General features: G+C 42.3%; 1 protein-coding gene and 1 long non-coding RNA gene across 13 annotated transcripts in view; one reads left to right on the top strand and one right to left on the bottom strand.

The window, feature by feature from the left end:
• Window positions 1-2,908: 2,908 nt before the first annotated feature.
• The window catches only part of LOC117741308 (arf-GAP with Rho-GAP domain, ANK repeat and PH domain-containing protein 1-like), a 46,251-nt gene continuing 26,451 nt past the window's right edge, over window positions 2,909-22,708 (top strand). For 9 of the 12 annotated variants that reach the window (XR_004610712.1, XR_004610711.1, XM_034548269.1 and 6 more), the window contains exons 1-9: window positions 3,036-3,197; window positions 11,355-12,486; window positions 16,504-16,673; window positions 18,036-18,124; window positions 18,222-18,304; window positions 18,818-18,970; window positions 19,275-19,344; window positions 19,768-19,888; window positions 20,070-20,254. Coding sequence is in view for 10 of the 12 variants with exons in the window: in XM_034548269.1 (XP_034404160.1) it covers window positions 11,450-12,486; window positions 16,504-16,673; window positions 18,036-18,124; window positions 18,222-18,304; window positions 18,818-18,970; window positions 19,275-19,344; window positions 19,768-19,888; window positions 20,070-20,254 (1,908 nt within the window). In the remaining 2 variants the exon portion in view is untranslated. Of the gene's footprint in view, window positions 3,198-3,615; window positions 3,786-9,127; window positions 9,243-11,354; window positions 12,487-16,503; window positions 16,674-18,035; window positions 18,125-18,221; window positions 18,305-18,817; window positions 18,971-19,274; window positions 19,345-19,767; window positions 19,889-20,069; window positions 20,255-22,708 lie in introns of those variants that run through there. The other 3 variants (XM_034548270.1, XM_034548265.1, XM_034548264.1) reach the window with 3 other exon arrangements.
• Window positions 20,972-21,813, bottom strand: LOC117741310. The gene is made up of 3 exons (XR_004610713.1): window positions 21,533-21,813; window positions 21,270-21,473; window positions 20,972-21,020 (listed from the first exon to the last, which is right to left on the bottom strand). It is a non-coding gene; the product is annotated as an uncharacterized LOC117741310 (long non-coding RNA).

Below are 22,708 nucleotides of genomic sequence, written 5' to 3'. Positions count from 1 at the left end.
AACCAGCTTTTCTGCATCGCTTTGAAATGTTATGTAGGTGAAAAAAGGCAGTCCTTGAGATTTGTTTTACGTGGGAGTTAAAGGACAAGTCCTGGTCAAAGATAATTCAAAGCCGAGATTCTTAACGGTGGTGTTGGTTGCCAGGGCAATGCCATCCACAGAAACTATATCATTAGAGAATCGATTTCTGCTCCCATTCACACATTGTTTCTGTGACACGCACTCACAAGAGCATTGATTTTTACAACAACACGGCCATGGGTAGAACAGGGAAATACCATGACATACAACCTATTGATGATCTGTTTTTCCCTCTTGGAAAGTGTGTGTGTTTGTTTGGTTCCATCCACCCATGCGCTCGCATGTGTGTAGCGTTTGTGTGCACAGCGGCCTAGATGAGAATTAGGAATCCCCCAATCGGTTGCCATGGCAACTCTGTGATCGACACCAAAGGGAGACACAAAGATGGGAGATATTTCCTGTCACAGAGGAAGTGACTTATTGCAGGGGGTCTGACCCTTCTTCCCAATGTCGTATCAGACTAAGACCACGTATATTCTCAATGCACCGAATGTACAACAGCTACAATTTCTGTTTTCTTCTGGTAAGGTTTGACGTCATGCGTAACACGTACTGACACACAGCGACATGGCTTTAAGTATACGATTAAAGACCGCATTAAACATAATTGGCTACACAAGATGAGAAAATGATTTGAAAGTCCGTGGAACTGTCTGTGTGTGCCTCAGTTAGAGGAGCATAGCACTGCACTGTGCATGCTAACCTCGTGTATTTTTTATTTCTCATATCATCCTCTCTGACAGTTCCCTTTTTGCAACATCCGCCTCTGCATATGCACCACCTAATAAATTATGAATGATGAAGGAAAGAGTATGCGAGTGATGCAAAAAGGCACGAGGTGTGTACAGCTCTGGTGTTCTTTCCTACTGCTGCATTGACAGTGTATCCCTCTGCCTTCGTTTATAATCATCCATCCCTCCTCAGAGTCTCTCACTCACACACATCATCATCATGTGCGTGTATGTGTGTCAGAGGAAAGGGCTGCATGAGCATGAGTGTGTGAACTGCGTGTCCCGTTGGCATCCCTGTATTGTCTTCCACCCGCCTCCGCAGCAGGGGGAGACGTATAAGCAGCACGATGGCCGGCATCCCTCTGCGTGTGTGGTTCTGCATATGTGTCACACTGCCACCCACACAGCAACAGGGCCCACCATGGCTGATAGCCTGGTGATGACTCATCACCACCATCCACCCTCCTCCTCATCTCCTCTCCGACTCCCTCTCACTCCACCTCTTGTATTCTCCTCCTACTCTGTTCCTCAATGTCCCCCCGTCTTTGTTTCTTTTCTATGTCCTTTTCCCATCTATTCATCATCTCATCCATCCTGTCATCCACTTCCCATCCAGGCCTCACTTCTCCTTTGATCCTCTTTTCTTTGGTTCTTTCCTCTCCTCCTATTCCCCTTTTCTACTTGTTTTCTCTGCATCTCTTGTTTTTTTACTCTCCTCTTTTTACTTTTTCTCAAACTAGACATTTGTTTTCCTCCATTTATTACCATCCTATCACAACTTGTTCATATACCTCTTTTTACTTCCCCTTTTCTGCTCTTTACAACTTCCTCTCATTCATCTTCAACATCTACCCCTTGCATTCTCTCTGACACTTATCCCCTTCTTAGTCACCTGTTCCTTCCATCTGTGACCTTTCATCTCCTCTCCTTATTCCTTCTTGCATCTCCTTTACCCAAGCTAATCTTTCTGGCACTGTCCCACGATCTTTACCCCAGGTCAGAAGTAAAATGAGTGACATACTGCAGTCACTGACTTGTCACAGGATCAGTGCGTTGTTCATCCCGGCTCCAAAATAAATAAAAGAACACAACACATTGAATCACATACAGTATATGACACACTCAGAAACACAAAGGCCAACAGATAATATACATAATTTCCCTTCAGCTCTCTAAAAAAAAAACGTTTGACAGAGAATATAACAAACTCACATATGGGATGTATTTAATTCATGAACGTTTTATGTTTGGGGTCTGGTACTTCATTATGTACAGTGTTACTGTGAAGTTATGGGTTTTAATTTGGTCTAACTTTTATTGCATGCCAGCCTCCCTTACCTCTCAATTGCTTTCACCTATAGCTGACTCTTCACTGTGGCTGAAATACAGTCAAAGGGATCATATTTAACAATTGAAGGTCTATTACATTCAACATTCTGTTTCTAATATAAATCTTGTTTCCCCTTTATTATTTTGTGTGTGTTTTTTTACATGATGTCCTTTGAAATTCTCTCCGTCTAGGCTCAACGTTGTGATGGTGAGTGGTTGCCCTCTTCTGGTTCCTATGGGACCTTACAACTAACAAATCAGCCTGTCTAATGTAATACTGGTCACCAGCTCTTATACAAATTAGTCATAATACTGGTCACATTGCTGACTAGAATACACCTGTTCATACCACCTGCTGGTATCATGGAAAAGACTGAAACATATGCAATTATATAACCATTTGGGTTAAATGCTACGATAAAAGTTTTGTTGTCGTTATTTAAGATTAAAAGTATGTAAATCAGTGAATTCACCCAACCAAAACGTAACAAAAGAAAATTACTAATATATAATGTTGTGCTTATATATAAAATAAGTTCGCCAAAAAGGAAAAGCCAACTGTGAGTAAACGCACATAAAGTTCTGTATTACTATTTTCCACGACAGTCCTTACTTTGAGGGCATATTATTTACAAATATAGAATTGTGTGAGCTATGATTGTTGTTAGTGAGAAGTAAGTTGGATATAGTTAATGGGCAGCACAGGGTTGTCCAGTCTTTCTCAGTGGTCACATGACCGCCGGACGGAAGTTTTTGGCCATTTTATTGTATCAATGTAGCCATAGAAACACCGGAAAAACATAGTTGCTAGCCTTACAAAATAAAACGCTGCAGCCTTGAATGCCGATGTGTTATATATAGTTTGAAACGCATAGCCGGAAATGGTTTTAACTTCCTTCACTTTAGCTTCACACTGCCCGTGGGTGAGTCGTCGCTGCCACTGCTTTTCATCCGTGTGAAAAATGCTATTCACTATTTCGCGTCGCGGTCGCTGAATTCACCTCAAAGACAGCGGCATGTTTCAGCGGAGTGGAACACGTGCAAAGACTTGAACAGGTAAGTGAATGACACGAATTTCAAAACTTTATCTTTTTTTTTTAAAGCGAAACTTTCCCAGAAATGCTGATTAGAATAGCCGCTATCTAAAGACCGTAAAGCACACCGACATTGGAGTTGTTAACACAAATACTGCGTTGCGAAGTCTGCGTGCCACTCGAGCGCTGACCGTTAGCTCGAGCTGCTGCTTCTGGTGCGAAGAGAAGGTTTAACGTTAAAACTCACCAACACGTTTATGGATAGTCGTGTCGGCTGCGCCACCCAGTTCTGCGTTTAGATTTACGTCTCTAATTAATGTAGCAATAATACCCGACCGTGGATAGTTAATATGAACTCGTTTTTAAGTCGTAGAAGCTGAGAGGAAGTCGGACCGCCGCCTCCGACAGGGTTGTTGATCCCCAGTGGAATTCGTCATTTTTAAGCTGGATGAAGTATGGATCAATTGAGTATTTTAATCATGGTTTTTTTTTAACCAGACTTACACCTGTGGGGAATAGAGTGTATTATGCCTCTTTTGTGAATGTTAGCAGGTGGACTTGTGACAGGTGGACATACAGGAGCATTTTTAGACAGAGCACTTTTTCTAAGGTAGGAAACATAAACTACAGCCTATACATTTAAAATAATAAAATGTTGCAGTCTAAGGCAGAGCTCGTGTGTGTGTGTGTGTGTGTGTGTGTGTGTGTGTGTGTGTGTGTGTGTGTGTGTGTGTGTGTGTGTGTGTGTGTGTGTGTGTGTGTGTGTGTGTGTGTGTGTGTGTGTGTGTGTGTGTGTGTGTGTGTGTGTGTGTGTGTGTGTGTGTGTGTGTGTGTGAGAGATATATGTTTACAGGTGATAATATAATATCAATAGTAAAAGCTCAAAAGAGTTGCAGTACAGCTAATGAAACTGTATTAGAGATGTTCAGCAGGGTATACAACTTGCCAGGATCATGTATGCATTTAAAGCACGGATCAAATCATTTAGTTTATTGTGCAAAGGGAAACACCCATGGGAGACTGGCACCAGTAGCTATTAAACAATATCACAGCCCTACTGACCCTGTTTTGTCCTGTAGTGGAAACTGGTTATGAGTGAGCTTGTGGCCGTCTGTGTGCACACAGAGCCACATAATGTTGTGTTTTTTTTTCTTCTTCAAGGCACAGATATAAGTGTGATATTTGTGTCGACCAGTAATAGAGGCACAAAGAGCCAAGTCATATCTTGTTTTAGATGATTTGTTCTGGATATATGCTCTGAATTATTTATCGACCCTCAAGCCCTCTCTCTATCTGTCTTTCTCCATCTCTTTTTTGTGTCTTTTTTTTCCCCCGCTCTCGCTCTCTCTCTCTCTCTCTGTTTCCTTCTCCGTCTGTCTCATCCGCTCACATGATTACTTGCTTCTGAATCACTCCATACTGAGGTGAGAGGAAGAGTATCTCACTGATTCAGAGGACGTGGTGAGCAGCCTGGTCGTAAAATGACGCTGGGCTAAATGGAGAGCCCAGTTGAGCAAGAAGTTCTAACTTGAGGCTGGGAGTTTTTGTTGTAAGTTTGTGGTTCTGTTGAATAGAGAACTACATTGTAGGCTACATATTCTCTGTGTAATTCCTCAACATTTTGTAGTATTTCTTGGTGTAATTCATTGTCCAAGGGATTCTATGACGAGGCAGTGTTTTTAAAGCTGTCCATATTGATATGTATATGGACTTCATCAAAAAAATTGTGTGAATTTGAAGTCAATTGGCTAAAACAAGCAAATCACTATTACCCTTTACATTTGCTGCTTTAGTAACTCGGGGAATGGACATTTGAGAGAAATTATAATATCAGCTCACGTCCACCATGGGAGGAAAACATCATGACCCGCAGAACATCATACTTAATTAAGTCAAAACATTGTTTGTTGTCACATCATGGGATTAATAGGTTTAATGTGGTGGGTTACCAGGGGGAAACATCCTCCTGTGACATGATGTGACACACACACACACACACACACACACACACACGCTTGCGCGCGCACACGCTTGTTCACTATAGGACATTGTTCAGATGCATTCCTTTACTGGCAGGACTGAGTCACCATACAGTTCTAATTGAAAGTGGGCTGAAAGCAGCAGTGTGTCTAGTGGTGGGTTTATGAGTCATGTCCCTTTTATGTGCGCGCACATGTGGGTTTATTTTGTTTTTCATAATTTTTGTTACGATTATCACCTTGATAGAAAAGGGTCTGAGGAAATGGATTCCCTCGTGGCTACCCAACTTCTTGTCTCGGAGTAGCATACAGTGAAGTCGCCTATAGGCAAAATGAAAAGTTAAGGGAACGCTAAATCCTGAAATCTGGCAGCAGCACCAGAGCAGAAACCAAAACTTACTGTGTGCTACCGGCCCAGTGTGGCATCGAATATTGCAAAGATTACTTTTTTGAGGAGTTCAGGATGCCAGAATTCAAGGATTATTTATTTTCATTGTGCAACACAGGGTTGCACTATAAAATGCAGCCCATTTGCTACAGAAGAAAAACACGACAAACAACGAAACAAAACCAGGAGTGAGTTCTTGTTTTTATATTTTATTTTTAATTCTCATCATCAGCATTTTATTTAACCTTTATTTAGCCAGGCGAAACAGATTAAGAACAAATTCTTATTTTCAACTGTGGCCTGACAAGAGGCGAAAACCTCTTGTCAGGGATTTCAGAACGGCAAACGTAACTTTTCAACAGTACATTTCTACATGTATACTCAAAGTAGGGTATTAATGTGTCTTAGTAATTCCAGTATCACAACATATTGCTCTATAGATTGTTAGTCTACCCCTACCTGTGGTTTTGGCACACATTAAAACGTTGTATTGGGTTCCAGGTTAAAGGAAATTGTTACTTGTTTTGGAGAAATTCAGCTGGACAGAAATTTGTCACATATACAAACTTAAGTAGATTACATACTATCATGACCGTATTTTTGTGTCTCAGTACACATATAATTTACAACATGACACTTGTGTATATGTTGAGTCAGTGTCATTTCCATTTACACCATAATGTATTTCTGCTATCTAAGTAAGTAGAATATTCGTTTATGTGTAGATCTAAACATTGTGTTGATATTTATGGCTAAAAATCCTGATTGACTGATGATCACTTTTGCATACATAACTCCTGAAAATGTAGGAAATTAAAGAAATGTAAGACCTATATTTTTTACTTTATTGTTTACTGTGCCAGTAGCCAACATTTGTTTTTTTGATAATGCATATGATGTCTGCTCCATGATTAAACCTTCACATCTGTTGCAGCTACCTCAGAAGTTATATACCAGTTCGTATTGGCAAGTAACTATTGGCAACTAACTGGGAGCAGGTAGAGCCAGGCAGCTGCAAACGCAGCTGGCATATTATTTGTTTGCAGTTATGGAAGTTAGAACATTTCCAATGGAGGGGAACCTGTCGCATATAAGTTAGCTTTCCGACTACAAAGTGTATTAAGGCTAACATTGAATGCACCATACCCAAGCTATTTTATTGTACACGCATCCTATAGCTCTCTTCAACTATATATCAGAAATGAAGTGACGTAGTATGCACAGACTCTGGCAGTGGAGTTAGCAGAAAGGTCACAGTCTTAACTCGTCGTAGCAGGTAGTCTAGTAAAGAATATGTGAAAGGTTTAAGAAGTCTGTGACATAATGCACACTGTTAGTTACACTATGGATGTGTTGCATGAGAGCAGGAGATGAGGCTGGTCATGTGTTTTTGGTGTCAATAAAATGCTACGTTGTTGTCTCATACTAAAAATAATATATTAATAGGAGATCAAGTTTGTTAGACATTTTGCTTGTTGTTGGTCTGTTTTAGAAATTACTTCATGTAAACTTAGTCCAAGAGGTAGATAATGTACTTTTATGAGGACACTTGACAGGAAGCAGAGTTGAGCCTCTGACGTCAGCCAGCATTGATAAGGAACATCCTGGCTAAAGGGGATATTAGCCTGAAACACAATTTCTGAGCCCCCTAACACACACACACACACACACACACACACACACGCAATGTTATTAGGTGAGCACTTGTTTTAGAAAGTGTGACTAGATTTGACTAGTGCCCCCCCCCCCCCCCCCCACCCCCCTTCATGTTTTTGTATTTTTGTCTGTGTGAACTTTCCTAGGCAACAGAATGCCCCATTGTAAAGGCAGCACAGAGACCCTGTTATTGGTAGTTTTCTGAGTGGGAGGAGGGAGCGCAGAGAAGGATGGAGAAAGTGGAGAGATAAATTAATTGAAATGTGCAGAGAGCAACATGCTGGTTGGAAACTACAGCTAAATAAAAGATACAGAAAAAGGAAGTTAGCAGGGGATGAACAGATAAACTGACTATACAAAATGCATAACACATCCACATTGATTTCAGCAGTTAAAGGAAGGTTGACATTTTTTTTTAAATATGCTTGTTTGACATCTTACCGAAAGATCAATGTCAATTTGGACCTTTTTTTTTAGACACAAAGGTCCAAGTTGTGTTTTGTGGAGCGAAGCAAAAATACAGGAAGCACGTCTATCAAGAGTGAAAGTGTAGTCCCAACATCTCCTGAAAGGTTGTATATGAAAAATCTAAGGTAGCAAACTAATCATTAGTACATTAAAGAGGGTTTTGTTCAGAGTTAGGATAGCTGACAATGTAAAACTGGTAATTCGGAGATGCATAATTCATAATTCAGGTCCTGGATCAACTGATGGATGTGGCCTATGAAAGTGGGTCTTTTGGAAGGAGGACCTCAATGCCCGGATGATGTGAGGTTGTTTGCATCACAGAGACCAAAACAAAAGGCATTTGTGTTAGCTGTTTGGCCAGAAAATTTGAACTATTTAAATGTTTTAAATACCAGTAAGCTGGGGTTTTCTAGTGTTTCATGATATCTGAGTGTTCAGGACAAGTTACAATGCTTTGTTTATACACATGAAGAATGACTGGCAACGCAGAGATAAGAGTAAATAAATGTCCATAGAACATGCCCCATTAAAACCTTCAATCCAGTTCTTACCTGACTATGTAGTTTTGAACTGGCAATGTAAATATTGCAGCACAAAGGTGCTTAAAATACACAGGATCCAATGTGTAAAGTGAGGTTTGTCTTGGGTGGTGTTTTGTGTTTCATTTTGTTGAAGGCTAGATGTTTGTAGTGTACTATGCTGCAAAAATGTTCAATGAGGACAATACACAATCTTATCTAAAGGTTCCTTCTGCTTGAAGCTAAGCTACGCAAAATATGTGCTTCATACTTCTGTTTTTGGGTACTCGGAGATAAAATTCATTGAACATTTGTTCATGTTCATTAACCTGCCTGGAGTCATGTCTTACATTTTTTCTATTACATCTGGCGCATATTGTAGGATGTTTTGTGTCTGTATTAACATGACATCTCAACACAGTTGTGCGCTACAGTTCAGCCCAATGGCCTTAGTTTGTTGGGTTCTCCACAGGACTGCTCGGTTGATCAGAAAACAAAAACTAATGTCAAAATCAAGTCTGTTGCAACAAAATCTCAAGGTTATTATCATCCTAAATATTTCACAAGTAAAAACTGGTTTACATTTTGTCGACTAAGATATTATCAGACATGACTGTATGATCACGTCTTGGTTATTGCATAAGCCTCTTCACTCTTCCCCTAACGGACGGGGCTGATTCAGGGCTTTTCCAGACCATAGTGCTGAGGTGAAAATGTGTGTCCGGTCAAAGATGTAGAGACTTTTTACTTAAATGTGTGCAGGTGTTCAAATGTAATGTTTTAGTTTATCTCTCCTTTGACGGAAGAAGAGCAATCACACTAATTTATGGTGTTTCTGAGTTAAGTTCCTTAAATTCAAAAATAGGAACTGCATTTCATCACAGTGTAATATTTACAATGAGGCCTCTGTCCTGTCAGAGGAAACCTTTGACAGGAAATGAAATGCCATCATTGTAACACACTCGCACACTGGCGAATAGAACGTCTCGGACTGGATTGCGTGGGTCACTGTGTGCTTGCTCGGACTCCTTCACCCTCACTTCTAGCTCCCAAATCAGGTTCATGTAATATTTGTAATTGTTGGCTATTTTTCAGAATTGGTTGCGGTTCAGTCAGCTGATGCGTCTTTGAACTACAGAAACAATGTGCTGTCTGCTTTTGTTTGATTATAGTTGCATTGAATTCTTGAAAAAGTTTAACCATTAAAGTTCTAAAATGAATTATGCCAATTAAAAGTTGCGTTTATACTAACATTGATTGTTTTACATGACATCATACATAAAGATGTATCAGCCTTTTTTCAGTTTTAGTTTAAGCTGTGCAGTTTCTTAAAAATGGCTTCCACCCTAAGCTGTGTGTTTGTGTTGATAAAAGATTGTTTGTGGCTCTGTTTGGGAAATGAGGAGCTTCCCCTGTAGTCAAAAATACTGGGCAGAGATAATATGTTGCAAAAGCAGTAGGTGTTTAATTAATGATTTTGTCAACAACAAAGTAGCTTTTGGAGGTATGGTCCAAACGTATTACATCGTCAGAATTCATTTTTGCAGACTGTTTTGTCAAAGCTCTAATTAATGCCTCATAGCAGTCCTTACTGAGCTACTTACGGACAGGTTTACCACACGTGAATGCGGACAGCTGGCACTGACTGCTATTTACTAATTAAGGCCTGGCGGTGTGACTCGTCTGAAAAATTTAATGCAAATGTTAAGATGTCCAATATTCATACCCTAAACGTACTGCATTTGAAAACCATAACCTCGCATAGACGGTGCGTTACAAGAGTGAGAATGGAAAGGGATGGGGACGCCTTGTGGGAAGCCAATCATGAATCCACTTGCATGCATCATTCAAGTGTGTATTGAGAGAATTGAGGGAGTCTGTGTGAACGTGCTGTGTGTGTCAATACTTGTTGTGTCAATTACACTTCCTCCCATAGTGGTCTGTTGTGCTAGTGCTACCGTACTGACTGTGTTGGCTGTGCAAAATGAATAACATATTTAAGTATATAATAAGTAATTCTAAAGGTGTGTGTTTTTATGTTTCTACAGCACTGCGATTAGTTTGCCTTCTTATAATGCATTGAATAGGGAATACAGATCTAACAGCAGTTCCCTTCTCTGTCACTCATAATAAATATAATTATCTGATCTGTGCAGTTTGTTTTATCTGTTCAAGCTGTTTATAGACACTAAAGTGAGCAGGAGTGGCGTTTAAAATGACGGGGCTTATCAAAATGACTTGTTGCTAGGGGATCTTACCGTCGAGGCAACTTCCTCTTTTACCGAGGTATTAGTCACCTGACATGACAACAGTTTATCACATGCAACTGTGACAGTTGACACTGCTGTTTACAGATTATAAATCTGGCCAACTCTTGGATGTATACTATTACTATTGTAATACATTAAAGGAGCTATATATGACATTCAGAGCATTAATATAGCAGAATAGAACTATTTGCTATGTACAGATTTGTTGCTTTCAGTGCATGTTTGTGCCCTAATGGTTTGCTTCCTGGTCACCCTCTGTTAAACACTCCGTCAGCATGTTTCCTGTAGTTTGTACTGTGTTGGCACCATTAGCTACAAGCCGCAAGCTCAGGCGTCGCCATGTTGATTTTATCGTCACCATTATTTTTGTACTTTTGCACCACAAAACATTACCCAATGCAGGATTTCTAAAAATAGTTTGTAGAAAGTATTTTTCATCACGCAATCTATAATCGGGCCAATGTGACTGGCAATAATACGTTTTTAGGAACTTCTTTTCTGTTCATATCCAGACTAACGCACCAAATTGGACCAGAAGTAAAAGTGTGTGTGTGTGTCTACTTTCGTCCCTACATGCTGAAACCACAACTATACTTTAATTTTGATCTCAACTGCACATCTGTAAAGTTTCATGACTGCATCTTACACGGTTGCAATGCTATCACGGTCACATACGGACACATAATCGCCTGGCAAAATATCCAAACATGCCTCCGTATTTCGTGCAACAGTAGGTGTTTCCAGAACTACATTTTGTCCTGATGACTCACTCACAAACTGACAATTGAAAACAATACCAGTGGTGGTGTCTTCTCTGGTGAGAATCTTTGTTTAGAGCTTCTGAATGCTTTTCTTTAATTGATACTATTGAAAACGGTTTGTGTTTTTTCTCTTCCACAGGTTGTGTAAGCCATGATCTGAGGTGTTGAAGTCTACTTTTCTCTGTGGACAACACAGACTTGCCCTCCCACAAGCTGCACTCGCACACATCTGTCATGTCTCAGTCTGAAGTTGAACCCTGTTTAACTGTGTGGGACTGGTTATGTGTTCTTCGCCTGGAGCAATATTCCGAGGCATTTAGGAGTGCCGGGCTGGCAACGTTACGACAATGTCGCAACCTCACACCTGATCAATTAGAGCGGATGGGCATCACCCTGCCGGGTCACCAGAGACGCATCCTGGCTAGCCTGAACAAAACACATAGTAACAGTGACACACAGACCGACACTCACCTTGTACAGCCTGAGAGAGATCAGCGATTGGAGGAAACGGGACATGCCAAAGTGTTGCAGAGAGATAGACCTGTGCTTATCCCAGTGGAAGAAAAACCTGTCCTTAAGGAAAGGGAGAAAAGAGATGGGGAGACATTGCGACCTTTGCCCAGGGAAAGAGAGAAACCAGTGCCCAGGGAGAGACAAGTGCCCGGGATGAAAGAGGACAGTGGAGAAGGAGGAGAGAAGAAGACAGTTCCTGGACAGAGACAAATGGAAACTAGAGAAGGAAAAGAGGAAGAGAGGGATGGAGAGAGGGAGAAGCCTGTGCCCAAAGAAAGGACTAGGTTTCGCTCTAGTGCTTCAGTGGACTGTGAGCCCAGCCCACTTGTCCTTACAACTTCTGACGCCCCTTTACCCCCTGTCCCTCCACGAAGCATCCCCAACTGTCCTCCACAGCGCTTCACCTCTCCCCTCAGCCCCTCACCTTCTGCACAAACCCCTGCCTCCCCCAAACTGGACAGACATGCGGATAAAGCCCCACCTGTACATAGCAGATCCCAGTGTTCCACCTCGACCTCCACCAGCACCCCGACCCATACCCCCACACATGCACCTCTCCACCCTCCCAACCTCCTCTCTGCTCAAACTCGGCCTCAGGCATTAGATATTCAGCCACCTGTCCATCATTTGGGTAGTGATGGAGGAGGAATAACTGCATCCGTCTCCCCCACTGCTTCCCACAACAATGACATAAATGCTCCACCTCTCCCACCAAAAGCAGGGGCGGTACCTAAAGGCCCTCCACCAATCCCACACCGGTAAGACTATTATTATTTTATGGATATGAATGCAGCTTTTACTGAGTGTTTGCAGTTTGCTTTATGGCTGTCTCTTAGAATACTTGTGTTTTTAATACCGTGTCATGTATGAACAAGAGCGGAGTAAAGAAGTGTGACCGCCTCTGACATTGCCTCTATAATTTATCAAAATATAGGATTTAAGAGAAAAACACAACTTGAGATATCTTTATTGTGGTTAGTCACTTAACCCTGTTTTTAAATGGGCCTTTCTGCTCCAACAGGACAAGGTTTAGGATTTTTGTTTTTCACCGTAGTTTAAGAGTGAGTTTTAGGAATATGCTGTTCCCCCGAGTATGTGCGGGTGCTGTATCGGAGGCAAAATGGCAAAACGTATCTAAAGGGATGTTTGTGTGTGATAAGTCATATTTAATTAAGAAACAGTAATTTAATCTCCCCTCTGTAAACGTGTGTTAGTTCTTAGAGGATTGTGCTGCCACCTATTGGACAAGATGGACAAATGCAACTCTTCAGTTTACATAGCAGTTTAGACACCAGAAATGTTATTATGGACTTTTAAATACTTCCTGAAATCAGAATTATACACTTCCTGAAACTGAAAGGCCCAAGCACATTGACTGATTGAGTGGACCTAAAGCTCAGTAGCCTGTTGCAAATTAAAATATGTGACGGTTTATCTATGAGCAAAGTGTGTGTGTGTGTGTGTGTGTGTGTGTGTGTGTGTGTGTGTGTGTGTGTGTGTGTGTGTGTGTGTGTGTGTGTGTGTGTGTGTGTGTGTGTGTGTGTGTGTGTGTGTGTGTGTGTGTGTGTGTGTGTGTGTGTGTGTGTGTGTGTGTGTGTGTGTGTGTGTGTGTGTGTGTAAAGGCTCTGTGGTAGCTGTGTCTTAGCTATAATATTCTTACATTGTATACTATTCTGTTTCTTGCAGGGCTTAAATGATTCACACAGGCATTATTGTGTTTTGCTTGTTTGCTGTTTGTGCACATTGATGTGTTAAATGTCGGTCTGTAAAAAGCACTTAACAGTAGCCTAAACAAGATTAGGAGCTCTTTTCGTTGTGTGTCCCGTCTCTAGGCTTTGAAGTACTATGAGCATTGCAATCGATGCATGTTCCCTGTCATTGTTTTGAAGGGAAACTAGCTGTAGAGAGAGGGAGGAAGTTACAATGGAGAACAACACTGAGCGGTTAAAACACACAACACAGAGCTTCTGTGAGTGTCACAAGGAGATGGAATGAGTAAGAAATAAAGAGAGAGAGAGAAAGACAAACGTGTTTTTTTTACCAGGACTTAACTTCCGACTTTTTGTAGCCCCTACTGGCGGACATTCACATGCTCTCTTGTTGCTTTCTAGTTTCCTTGTCTGTATGCTTCATTGCCTCCTCCCATCTTCTGGTTAACTGGTCATTTCCTTCTTAACCCCCCCGCCCTCCCTTTATTCTGATGTGTGTGTGTGTGTGTGTGTGTGCGTGTTAATATATTGTTGTATTTTCATGGAAGAGGACTTATTTTGAACATGTTGCTCCGGGTAAGATTAATACTAATGATATCTCTTCTCAGTTGTTTTTACCATGCACTCTCACTTTCTAATCCCCCTCCTCACTCTTTGTTCTGAGCCAGCGTTTCAAACAAGGAGGCCTTTCTTTATCGCTGTGTTCAGGTTTTCTGCTGTTACACTTATTTTCTGTTAATAGAAATGTTATTGTGTTTACTAGAGTTTGTATTTCTCTTAGTAGACCAGGTGTCCTGTCCTTAGGTTGTTTAGGGAGTTAGGTTTAAGGAACGGACACTGGTATTAGTGTGTTATCTGTATGTATGCCTGTGGAATACAAAAACAGTATCTATCAAACATTTAGCAAAGGCATACCTGGCATGTTTTGCTATCATGAAAATCAGCTTTCTCATAGGAGAAAACTGCTCTTAGCTTAATTGTGAGCACTAGCTATCAGCAATGACATACGGACTGTTTCAAACAGAGGTACTCTGGTTGTGTGTCACAGCATAGAAGAGTGTGGTGCTGGTCTTGGATACCAAACTGCTACATTTCTTTGTATTTAAATAAAAAGGGAGACCACGCAATATACACACGTGAATGTAGAATGCCTCTCATCTGTCAACACCCCAACTAAAGGGTCCATTGGCTGTTGTTGGCTGATGGGGATAAAGTGTAGCAATGTGCCCAGTACAAGCTCACATGAACACAGTGTGGGTGGAGAAAGGAGCGGTCATTGTTTCTTCAGCCTACGGTCATCTATTGGGTAGCAGAGGTCAGGTTAAATATAACGTTGAGGTAGCAGCCCCTCTCTCAGCACTCTTCCTCTGAGGAAAAGGGAGGAACTGTGTCAACATTTCATTTTCCCGTCATTGTGTATTATTTTCTGGTTTATTATTAAACCCATCCATCCACCCATCCATCCATTATCACCCGCTTATCCGGGGTCGGGTCGCGGTGGCAGCAGGTTCAGCAGGCCGACCCAGGCTTCCCTCTCACCCGCAACACTTTCCAGCTCATTCTGGGGGATCCCGAGGCGTTCCAAGGCCAGCCGGGAGATATAATCCCTCCAGCGTGTCCTCGGTCTTCCCCGGGGCCTCCTACCAGTTGGACGTGCCCGGAAAACCTCTAATGGGAGGCGTCCAGGAGGCATCCTGACTAGATGCCCGAACCACCTCAGCTGACTCCTTTGGACACGAAGGAGCAGCGACTCGACTCCAAGCTCCCCCCTGATGTCCGAGCTCCTTACCCTATCTCTAAGGCTGAGCCCGGCCACCCTACGGAGGAAGCTCATTTCGGCCGCTTGTATTTATTATTAAACCGAGCGAAGGAATAGAATATGTTTTGCTCCTTTCATAAATTAGCTTTCTCTTGCTGAAATCAAAGTACACAACTCATTTAGAATGTGTATATTGTTTACATTTAGGTATGCTGACCGCTAATGCAGCCATGGTATTACCACGTTAAAGGTGCACTTTACACAACAGAGCAGCTTTTTGTGTTTTTAATTTTTCACTGTAACAACGAGACTAGGTGAGGTACTGTCGCGTGATTGTTTGAGCTTCGCTGAAACGTTCTGTTCATTTCTCAAACCTTTTATTATTGTGACTCAAAAAAAAAAAAAGAGCCAGTAACTGTTTTCAACTAGTATTTCACTCAGGCATATTTACTTGTCACTTTGTTTCCAAACACATCTTCATGTTCACTAGGTCTCGAGCTGTTTGCTGTAATATGTGACTAATATATGTGTGATGTGCTTGCAAGGCTAAGAGCTGATCGATGTGACTGTAACGACAAATTCACAAGAGGGAGGAATAAAGAGGAACTTTCACAATACTTGATGGATAGGAACCAGGCATGTGTGCTCACTCGTGCATTTCACAATGTTTGAGTTTATATGTCTTCATGACTAACAAAAAAGAATAATAGAGTAGTAATGATATGACAAGTAAGCAATAAAATCAGTACATTTGTGTGTACTGTATTGTGTGACTTTGTATGAAGTCACACAAGTGTGCGCGCGCGCGTGTGTGTGTGTTTACAGCGGCGCAAGGGGTATGTTGCGTTGACATGAAGATAGGATCTCGCAAAGCAAAGGCAGGTTCAGACGTGCCACTTAAACCTGAAGTGGAGAGCAACAAAACAGTCAGACAGTCAGGAGCAGAGCAGAGGGACACAGGTTTGCCACTGGGATCGATTCTCATACCACTGAAGAAGACAAAGCAGTCGTCAATAATGTGAACGGAATCAGGGCACCAGAGTCATCTTTTGTCTTTTTCGTCGTGCAAAGTTTGTTGCCTGCAACTTTTTTTGCCCGTGCTGTTTGTAGTTTTCACTATAGAAATGGAAAAGATAAGACAGGAGGGGGATGTCAAATGAGGAAGGGCTTTCTTTCCTACAGAGGATGTATAGAACTAGCCGTCTGCGTGGAATTTTCGCCCAACCTCCAATTACCGTGGTGACCGAGGACTCCCCTCCAGTTGTCCAAACCTCTGTTGACCTGTCCTGTATCCCTTTATCCCCCAGCTCCTCTCCTACCAAGACGGTTACTGATGAGATGCTTAAAGACCAAACTCCACAGGTCCCTCCTCGCATCCGGACACCCCAAACTCTAGAAGACGCTCGTCAGTCAAATCAACTGGACACTCAGCCTGCCCTGCCTGCTAGGAGAGTATCTCAACCTCCCAGTGTGTCCAGTAAGTAGTATATTCAGCATATAATACTGGTTAAAAAGGATATTTTGGGGCATTTCATGCCTCGATTTGATAGTGATAGTTGAGAGCGGGAGTGAGGCGGGAAACAACATGCCACAAAGGTCCCCGAACAGGGGTTCATGGTTGTTGTCTTGACCCCTGAGCCACAACACATTATAAATTATATTGAAACAACTTTTCTGTGTGGCAAAGATAGGGAATACTGTGACTTTCATGAATTGAAAAAACACAAGCTGAAATATTGTTTAACTAAAGTATCATCTCAGTATGTAACGTGTTAATAAATACATCTTCTTGCATCAGGCAAATAGGTCATTTTGAGCCTTGAACATGTTAATTATCTCGCAAAAAATAAATACTGAGGCCAAGAACATGGCAGCTTTTGCTTAAAATCCCAGCCTTATTCATAGGGAGTTGACATGATCTATGCACTTAATGTCTCAGATTTCTGTTTTAAGGTCATGAATATGTATCTAGTGAACAGCTCTGAGTTGGCGTCATGGAACAGGTGGTACAGTTTTTAGGCCAACATAGAGTCTCATTAAATAAAGTTGAGTAGTCACCAGGACAGTTTGTCAAAAGATATTTTTCACTTCAAGTGATTATTAGAGAATCCTACCACACAAACACTCTGGTACCTGGCCCAGTTACACGGTTGTCCTTCTCAGACCAATATGTGTCCGTGTACACAAAAACAGATTAACATAGCGAGCACTCTTATCAGATAACTTGAGTAACTTTATAATCAGTGCTGTTATTTATTAAACTGCATCCAATTTCCCGACTCCTGCTCTATTAGTGTTTTACTGCATTTCCCAGAATGACTTCTGGTTAACCCCAGAGAAAGAATGTAAACATGTTGAGTTTATCTGCGGGTTGTCGGGTAAAGTTATCTTTAAAATAATCAGTGGATTTATTTCTTTGGTCTTGCCAGAGGCATTCAAAATGGAAAAGCTACAATCCACCAGATATTTAAAATCAAATATCTACATTGTCTATTTCTCATTCATGAAGCACAGGGGACATTAATGTTGTCCTAGTCAGAAAACAGTAGTATGCCCCTTACGCCAAGGGCAGTATGTCTTGTACAATAGTGTTGTTTTGCATTATGGTTAATTGAGGCTTGTTACTGTTCAATTCACAAAAAACAGAGTTGTATATACTGGTTGTAATATTTTTCTCTTTGTTTGAGTGGACATCATATTGTGCATGTTAGTTCTGTAAACCATGTCAGCATCTTAAAACATTCTTTGAAAACCGGACCTAACTAACTAACTAATTAACTAACTAACTAACTAAAGCAGTACAACTCCATTTGTTCTCACCTTCTACTCCCTCCCTCAGGGTTGGATTCACTCGATGATTGTTCTGATGACTACGAGGAACCAGAATTGTGTTATCCCGGTACTCATCGAATAAACGTACCAGACAGGGTGAGTGAGAATGTTTTACATTCTTCTCCTTCTCCCTCTTCCTCTTCCACCACCTTCCACCACCACCACAATGAATGACGGCTGTGTCCTCCTATAGGATATGTCCCTGCAAGTACCTGTCCAGGCAAAAGGACAGTACAGTTCTTTGTACAGTGATGATGAGCTGTTGGATGATGATGAGTGAGTATCAACTCAAATGAATACTGTATGAATACAAACCCACTCAAAATTAGACTGTACAATAACAAATGGCAAACGAGCTGTTCATGGATATCTTTGGTTATCTAATTGCGTTTGGGCTTTTTTTGCTCATTAAATAATTACTGTGTGTTTTGTCTATCAAAGTGCTCTGTATATGTTATCACATGTCTTACTAGTTTAGTTTAGAGGCCTGGGAGGGTTGTCATTGTTCAGTCTAGAATGTGATTATGAAAGTATTGGAGACCGACAACTTCTTGACTATCCATGTCATCCACTAATTCTTCAATCTTCATGAACAAAAGCACAATACTACGTATTCAAGATTTGATTCAAGCACATTATCTGGCATGCAAAGGTGTAGAAAATTCCGAGCATATTATTATAATATTATTATAAAAAAAGATATAAGATTATTATACAAACATTAATTTTAGGTTTCTTTCTGTTGATATATGTTTACTAAGTTTATGTGCTTATTTCTTTGCCCATGAGTGCCAGTCCATGGGTGGACGAGGGCATGGGCATTCTGCAAGAAAGTTTCTACCTGCCAAAGAGTGGCAGACTGACATCAACCACTAAAGACGACAGCTCTCAGCTTGCTGCTGTCATTAAGATGGGCTGGCTGGATAAGAATCCACCTCAGGGGTATGAATGACAACACATACACAGATAAGCTGAGGTTGTGCTAATTAAAAGGTATCGAGCATTTCTAGTGTGCACATGACATTATCTTAATCCTTCTTAAAACATGATGACCTCAATACAAAAGATCACGGTATGGCTTTACTGTTAGGGCAGTTTATATTACTTGAACAAATGCAGCTAAACCCTTCATGGCATTCATTCTATTATTCACAAAATTACTTTCAACATTGCACGGTTGGGTTTATGCCCGCCATTAATAAATAAAATGAAACGGCAATACAAAATGTAATGTTCTCGTACACAGGGCCCTTTATTATCAGCGACGTTGGGTGAAGCTGGATGTTGACTATCTGAGATACTTTGACAATGACAAGGTAACAACAAACATGTACAGTAATCACATGATCACATTATACACCGTTACTGGGAATCCACATAACAGGCAAGACGCGAACAGCACGCCAAGCGCCGCTGAAGCCGTCGGTCTGTTCAGTCCACAGCAACTCCGATTTCACATCTGTCACAACCAGCTATTGGCATTACAGCCTCTGAGGATCCGAAAGGACAGCAGCCTGCCAAACTGTCACCACCCATAATGTTTTTTAAAATAATAAAGTAATAAAGGGGTGTGTTCTGTGATGACACACACACACACACACACACGCACACGTTTTCAAGTGATTGATGCTTCAAAAAAGCACTTGTGAATTTGCCTTTAGATACAGTATGTTAGGTGTATGTACTATGTTGGATCTGTTTAACAGAGTAGTTGTTGCTGTGTGTGTGGTCTGCTGTAGGAGGTGTATTCTAAGGGGATCATCTCTACTGCCTTCGTCACTAATGTGACCAGTGTGGGAGAGCTGAAGTTTGAGGTCGTCACAAACAACCGAACATTTATCTTCAGGGCGGAAAGTGAAGGTCTGTCTGTTTTTTTTGGTCATGTCTGTGTGTGCTTACACACTTAAATAATCCAGCATGTTACAGTTTTTCAGATGCCATGTGCATATGTCTTATGCATGTACAGTATCTTGGCTCACATATATTTGTGCATGCATATTTTAATAAACACACGTTTATTCATATTTGTACATCCATCCAGTCGATAGAAAAAACTGGGTGACTGTACTGCAGGACTGCACCAGGGGGTGCCATCTGCGCAGCACCACAAACCCTGGCTCAACGTTGTCCCGGGACTTTCAGGGATATCTGGAGCTCAGAGGGTTACGCTCCAAACTTTATACCGTTGTAGCCTCAGATAAAGTGTTCCTTTACAAAAACATTGAGGTAAGAACTCTGGGTAACTGCAGAGATGAGCAGTGGTAAAAATCACATAGTAGTAGTGTTGTCTTATTTTGCACAACACTATATAGAAGTATTAGTGTGTGTGTATATATGTATATATATATATATATATATATATATATATATATATATATATATATATATATATATATACACATACACACATATTGAATATATATATATATTGTAGTGTCACGGGCTGTCGCTAGGACAGGCTAGCCTGGGGCGGTGCAAAGAGAGAGATGAACACAGGCACGTCCGAGGGTATTTAACAAAAAGTCCAGGTTTATTTCCCATCCCACCAGCAAGGTAACATCCAAAAACAACAAAGTATCAAAAAAAGGTCCAGTTAGATAACCCAAAACATCCCGGAGGAGAAAGTGGTTAATTAACCAAACAAAAACTCAATCCTGGTGAATCCAGGCTACGAGGTCCTCTCCCTTGTCCCTTGAAGGTGCTCGTGGGTTCACCTTCCGCTCTTCTTTCTCCTTCCCAGGTGCTCTCCCTTAAGTCTCCCAGCCCTGCCTCAATCAGGTGCCTTAAGCAGCTGCAGCTGGGTGAGCGGTGAGGCAGGCTGGGAGATGTAGTTTTTGCACTGGTGGCCACTCTGTAGCGCCCCTCCACTACCTGTCCCCTTGTGATGCCACATATCCCTTTCCCCGGGCCTGACGTCCTCGGCAGGGTGAATGAGCACCAGAAGGCATCACGGCGGGACAGGGCATCTGCGTTGCCATGGCGTCGCCCTGGCCTGTGAATGACAGAGAAGTTAAACGGCTGGAGGCTTAAAAACCACCTAGTTACCCTGCTGTTTGTTTCCTTATTTTTTGCCATCCATTGCAAAGGTGAATGATCTGTTACCAGAGTGAACCTCCTTCCAAGCAGGTAATATTTGAGGGTTTCCAGGGCCCATTTCAACGCTAGGCACTCTTTCTCCACTGTGGCATAGTTCTTCTCCCTTGGCAGCAACGGCTCAAATACAGAACGGGGTGTTCCTCACCTTCCTTCATCTGGGCTAAGACAGCACCCAGGCCCATCTCAGAAGCATCTGCCTGGACCACGAACTCCTTGCTAAAGTCGGGGGCCATCAGGACTGGTTTCGAACACAAGGCCCTCTTCAGGTCGTTAAAAGCCTCTTCTGCCGCCGGGCACCATGTCACCATACGGGAATGTTTCTTGGTCGTCAGTTCGGTGAGAGGGGCCGCTATCACAGAGAAATCCAGGATAAAACGTCTGTAATAATTGGCCAGGCCCAAGAAGGACCTGTTTTTTGGTTAACGGCTTTGGCCAGTCTTGGATGGCAGCGAGTTTCGCATCCTGGGGTTTCACAAGGCCCCGCCCGATGGTGTACCCCAAGTAGTTGGTCTCCCCAAACGCCAGCCTACACTTTTTGGGGTTGGCGGTCAAGCCTGCCTGTCGGAGGGAGTCAAGGACCTTCTGAACCCGTGGTAGGTGGCTCTCCCAGTCTGGGCTCTGAATTACCACATCATCCAGATAGGCCGCTGCATATTCTCGATGGGGTTTCAGTACTTGGTCCATCAGGTGCTGGAAGGTGGCGGGGGCTCCAAACAGGCCAAAAGGCATCATCCGGTACTGCCAGAGGCCTCCCGGGGTGGCAAAGGCTGTCTTCTCCTTCGACCCTGGAGACAATGGAACCTGCCAATAACCTTTGGTGAGATCCAGGGTGGTTAGGAAATGTGCCTGGCCCAGGCTTTCAATTAGCTCATCGACACGAGGCATGGGATATGCATCAAATTCAGAAATGTCATTTACTTTTCTGAAATCATTACAGAACCGGGCTGTTCCGTCCGGTTTGTCAGCCAGGACGATGGGGCTTGACCAGGCACTCTTGGATTCCTCAATCACGTTCAACGCCAGCATCTTCCTTACCTCCTCGTTAATCAGCTTCTTGCGGGCCTCCGGCACCCGATATGGCTTTTGGTTCACCGTTTTTTCCGGCTGGGTGCGTACTTCATGTTCCACCAGGTGGGTGTAGCCTGGGAGGGATGAAAATACCTCCTGATTTCCTTCTACCAGCTCCTTTGCCTGCTGCCGCTGGTGCGGAGAGAGGTCCGGGCCTAACTGCACCTCGTCCCGGGCGGGTTCTCTCGACTCTCTGGGGGGAAGGCCATTGAACAACACCTCTCGCTCATGCCATTTCTTTAGGAGGTTAATATGGTAGATTTGCTCACCTTTCCTCTTCCCTGTTTGTCGTACTTTGTAATTGACTTCCCCAACCTTTTCAATTACTTCATAGGGCCCCTGCCAAGTAGCCAATAACTTACATTCCACAGTGGGGACAAGAACTAGGACTCTGTCTCCTGGGTTGAATTCCCTGGGTTGTGCTGCTCGGTTATAGGCGGCCCTTTGATCCCTCTGAGCCTTCTCCATGTGTTCCTTCACAATGGGGAACACAGCTGCCATCCGGTCCCGCAACGT

This window comes from Cyclopterus lumpus, chromosome 13 (genome assembly GCF_009769545.1).
Source record: "Cyclopterus lumpus isolate fCycLum1 chromosome 13, fCycLum1.pri, whole genome shotgun sequence".
Lineage (NCBI taxonomy): Eukaryota > Metazoa > Chordata > Actinopteri > Perciformes > Cyclopteridae > Cyclopterus > Cyclopterus lumpus.
The sequence above is the reverse complement of the archived record's forward strand: the minus strand, read 5'-3'. Positions and strand labels throughout refer to the sequence as shown.